This window comes from Mandrillus leucophaeus, unplaced genomic scaffold (assembly GCF_000951045.1).
Source record: "Mandrillus leucophaeus isolate KB7577 unplaced genomic scaffold, Mleu.le_1.0 Scaffold53, whole genome shotgun sequence".
NCBI lineage: Eukaryota > Metazoa > Chordata > Mammalia > Primates > Cercopithecidae > Mandrillus > Mandrillus leucophaeus.
The window spans coordinates 507,272-511,463 of NW_012105697.1; the positions used below are offsets into that span (position 1 = coordinate 507,272).

A 4,192-nucleotide genomic window follows, 5' to 3' on the forward strand; every position below is an offset into this window, starting at 1 on the left:
GGAGGGAAGGAGGGAAGAAAGGAGGGAAGGAGTGAAGGAAGGAAGGAGGGAAGGAAGGAAGGAAGGAGGGAAGGAGGGAAGAAAGGAGGGAAGGAAAAAAAAGAGAGAAGGGAAGTTTGGTAGAAAGGAAGGGATTGTTCTTGAAGGGAAAAGAAAGGGACTGTTTGGGAGAAAAGAAACACACACTCCAGGGACAGAAAAACATACGTTTTATTATCTTTATTCCCTGCGTTTCTCCTGTGTGCTCACTGCCACACGCAGCTCAGCCTGGGCTGCACAGCCCGGTGTCAGGTGCGTCTCTGCTGACCTGAGTCTGCCTGCAGTATGGACCTGCGTCTTCCCTGAAGCATCTCCAGGGCTGGAGAGACGACTGCCATGGTAAGGACCCCGCGACGCTGAGCCGATGGACGGGCTGGAGGAAGGAGGGAGACCCCATGGGGAGGCTCTGAGAGGGAAGAGGAGCCCACGGTCGCCCTCGCCTGAAAGGGGCTGACTCAGGAAGTCACTGGGTCTATTTGCTGCTGTGTCCCGGCCCTCAGTGAGATAAAGATAAATCAGGCAGACAGTGGCCCGGGGACGGGGAGACCCGATTTCTCTCTGAAATGTCTGCAGAGAGCCTGGTGCCCGCCCCTACCTCAGCCCTGGGGAAATGAGAGCCAGGCTCCCGGGGAGGGCAGTTTCTGTTCCTGTGGGCTGAGGATGAGACACCCCCCTGATAAGAAGGACCCAGCCTCTGAGGGGCCACACCCTGTGTGTCTCTCTGTCCTGCCAGCACCGAGGTCTCATCCATTTGCAAAGCTGAAAGGAGACAGAGGAGACGCCATGACGCCCACCCTCACAGCCTTGCTCTGCTTTGGTGAGATCTGAAGAGGAGAAAGGAAATCCCACAGGCCCTGGTCTATCAAGAGATCCCAGGGCTTTAGGCAGCTCCCAGGCAGGGGAGGACCTGCTCGGGCTTCAGGGGCAAATCTCTCACAGAGAACTCTCTTCCAGGGCTGAGTCTGGGCCCCAGAACCCACGTGCAGGCAGGTGAGTCTGTCCCCAGCTCTCCCAAGTCCCTCCTCCTCACCCTGGACAGCTGGGGATGGAGACAGCAGATCTGGGCAGGGAGCTGGGATGACCTGACGGGTGGGGAAGGTCCTGGGATCCAGGCTTTGATTTCCTTCCAGGGCCCCTCCCCAAACCCACCCTCTGGGCTGAGCCAGGCTCTGTGATCATCTGGGGGAGCCCCGTGACCATTTGGTGTCGGGGGACCCTGGAGGCCCAGGAGTACCGTCTGTATAAAGAGGGAGGCACAGAGCCCTGGGACACACAGAACCCACTGGAGCCCAGGAACAAGGTCAGATACTCCATCCTATTCATGACAGAGCACCATGCAGGGAGATTTCACTGTTACTATTACAGCCCTACAGGCTGGTCAGAGCCCAGCGACCCCCTGGAGCTGGTGGTGACAGGTGAGAGGACACTCAGGGGTCCCAGCCCCAGGCTCTGCCCTCAGGAAGGGGGTCGGCTCTCAGGGGCGTCTCCCTCTCACAGCCCAGCCCTGGGGATGATGTGGGAGGTGGGAGCCCATTTAACACGGTGCCTCCTTCTCTCCCAGGAGTCTACAACAAACCCACCCTCTCAGCCCTGCCCAGCCCTGTGGTGGCCTCAGGAGGGAACGTGACCCTCCGATGTGGCTCACAGCGGGGATATCAGCATTTTGTTCTGATTGAGGAAGGAGAACACAGGCTCCCCCGGACCCTGGACTCACGGCAGCTCCACAGTGGGTGGTACCAGGCCCTGTTCCCTGTGGGCCCCGTGACCACCAGCCACAGGTGGACGTTCAGATGCTATGGATACTACAGCAACACCCCCCAGGTGTGGTCCCACCGCAGTGACCCCCTGGAGATTCTGGCCTCAGGTGAGGAACCACGGCCTTTTCTAATCCACTTTCGGGGCAGCTGACAGGCTGTGGGGAGTTTGGCTGGTGACTGAATCTGGAAAGGACCCAGAGTGATGTGTGGACGGACGGGCTGCAGGCGTGAGGGAGACCCCATGGGGAGGTTCTGGCATGGGAGGAGGCGGCCTCGGCCACCCTCACCTGGAAGGGGAGGACTCAGGGAGGCACCGGTGTGTTTGCTGTGAGGTCCCGGCTCTCAGGGAGAGGAGGAAGGATCAGGCACAGGGGCCAGGGCTAGGGAGACCCCACTCCTCGGAAATGACTCCAAGACAGCCCGGGTGAGAAGGAGGCCCGGGGGTCAGAGACTCAGAGTGAGAGACAGTGAGACCCGCAGGGCCAGGACGGGAGAAGGAACAGGCGTGGGAGGAACCAGCCCTCTGAGTCCTGGCTCCTCTTTCCTCCAGGCGTGTCTAGGAAGCCCTCCCTCCTGATGCTGCAGGGCCCTGTCGTGGCCCCTGGAGAGAATCTGACCCTCCAGTGTCGCTCTGATGTGGACTATGACAGATTCACTCTGCACAAGGCGGGGCAACGTACCTTTCTCCAGCGCCCTGGTCAGCAGTCCCAGGCCGGGCTCTCCCAGGCCAACTTCACCCTGGGCCCTGTGAGGGGCTCCCACGGGGGCCAGTACAGATGCTACGGTGCACACAACCTCTCCTCCGAGTGGTCGGCCCCCAGTGACCCCCTGGACATCCTGATAGCAGGTGAGGAGCCCAGCGGGTTCAGTCAGGGATCCAGGCTCTGCACAGGCCCTGCTGGGGGAGCCCAGGTGGTGATGGCCAGAATGGAGGGGAAGGAGAGATAGATAGAGAGAGGGGATGGGGGGGAGGGAGACACTCAGAAAAAACAGAGACAGAGACTGAGGGTCCCAGAGAGAGGCCTGGGGAGGTCTCAGCTCAGAACAAGGTGGGGCAGCCCCTCATCCATCTGTCTTCTCTCCAGGACAGATCCGTGCCAGACCCTCCCTCTTGGTGCAGTTGTGGCCCACGGTGGTCTCAGGGGAGAAGGTGACCCTGCTGTGTCAATCACAAGAGTGGATGGACACTTTCCTTCTGACCAAGGAGGGGGCAGCGCATCCCCCGCTGCATCTGAGATCAAAGCACGAAGCTCCTATGTACCAGGCTGAATTCCCCATGAGTCCTGTGACGACAGCCCACGCGGGAACCTACAGGTGCTACAGCTCACGCAGCTCCAACCCCCATCTGCTGTCTCCCCCCAGTGACCCACTGGAGCTCGTGGTCTCAGGTGAGGGCCCTGACCCTGTCCTCTCTGAGCTCAAAGGCTCAGCTTAAGCCTCTTTCCCTCTGTTTTGGTTCTCAGGAGCTGCTGATACGCTCAGCCCATCACAAAACGAGTCTGACTCTGAGACTGATGTGTCAGGAGATGCTCTCAGTTATGGGGCTGGCACAGAGGATTGGGTCCTGTGAAGGGGAGGTGGGTGACCTGGGTGGACATCCAGGGATCCTAGGCTGATTCTGATCCACCTTGACCTCTGTGACTTCTTTGCCCACCATCCCCAGCCTGGCACCCCCAGGATTACACAGTGGAGAATCTCATCCGCATGGGCGTGGCTGGCTTGATCCTGGTAGTCCTCGGGATTCTGTTATTTGAGGCTCGGCATAGCTGGAGAAGCTTCCCAAGATGCAGCCGGGAGGTGAACAACAGAGAGGATAACGGACCTTTCGGAGTCATGAAGCCTCAGGAACAGATCTGATGATCCCAGGAGGTTCTGGAAGAAAATCTAGGGCCAATGCTATCTGGATTGTCTGCTGGTCGTTTCTAGAGGAAGGAACCAATGTTTGAGTGCAGGGACATTTTCTGGGGTAATCCATGGAGAACCATTAAAATGTGATACCTTTCTTCTCCATTAATGTTGACTTTCCTTGGTTGGATCCACTTCTTTTCCCATCCTTAGACATGAGGCTACATCCCACAGGGCAGTCTTGGGTCCACACCTCTGCACACCTGCGTGCTCTGGTCCATGGCATGTCACACAGTCCTCTTCATTTCTCATTGTGACACTTCCTGGTGTACTTTATTGGGTCTTCATGTCTTCCGTTCAGAGTTCCACACCTGGTTTAGGAGCTAATTCAATGGGAGAAGATCAGATTCCCACCAGCAAAAGACAAATGCACCATGATGCCCTCACCTCCTGTGTGGACCCTACGAGCGCTTCCCTCCTTATCAGATGCTATCTGTGTAGTTTCTCCTGAAATATCACCACTTGGAATCATCACACTGGCATTTCAAGTC

The 4,192-nt window shown here is 58.0% G+C and overlaps 1 protein-coding gene across 1 annotated transcript in view; it reads left to right on the forward strand.

Moving 5' to 3' along the window:
• LOC105551604 (leukocyte immunoglobulin-like receptor subfamily A member 6) overlaps positions 1 to 3,597 on the forward strand; it is a 122,587-nt gene extending 118,990 nt beyond the window's left edge. Inside the window, 9 exon segments of the mRNA XM_011996917.1 lie at positions 809 to 856; positions 994 to 1,029; positions 1,170 to 1,454; positions 1,601 to 1,903; positions 2,347 to 2,643; positions 2,882 to 3,184; positions 3,260 to 3,310; positions 3,451 to 3,575; positions 3,577 to 3,597. Of these exon segments, the coding sequence (XP_011852307.1) occupies positions 823 to 856; positions 994 to 1,029; positions 1,170 to 1,454; positions 1,601 to 1,903; positions 2,347 to 2,643; positions 2,882 to 3,184; positions 3,260 to 3,310; positions 3,451 to 3,575; positions 3,577 to 3,597 (1,455 nt within the window). The 5' untranslated portion in view covers positions 809 to 822.
• Positions 3,598 to 4,192: the final 595 nt, after the last annotated feature.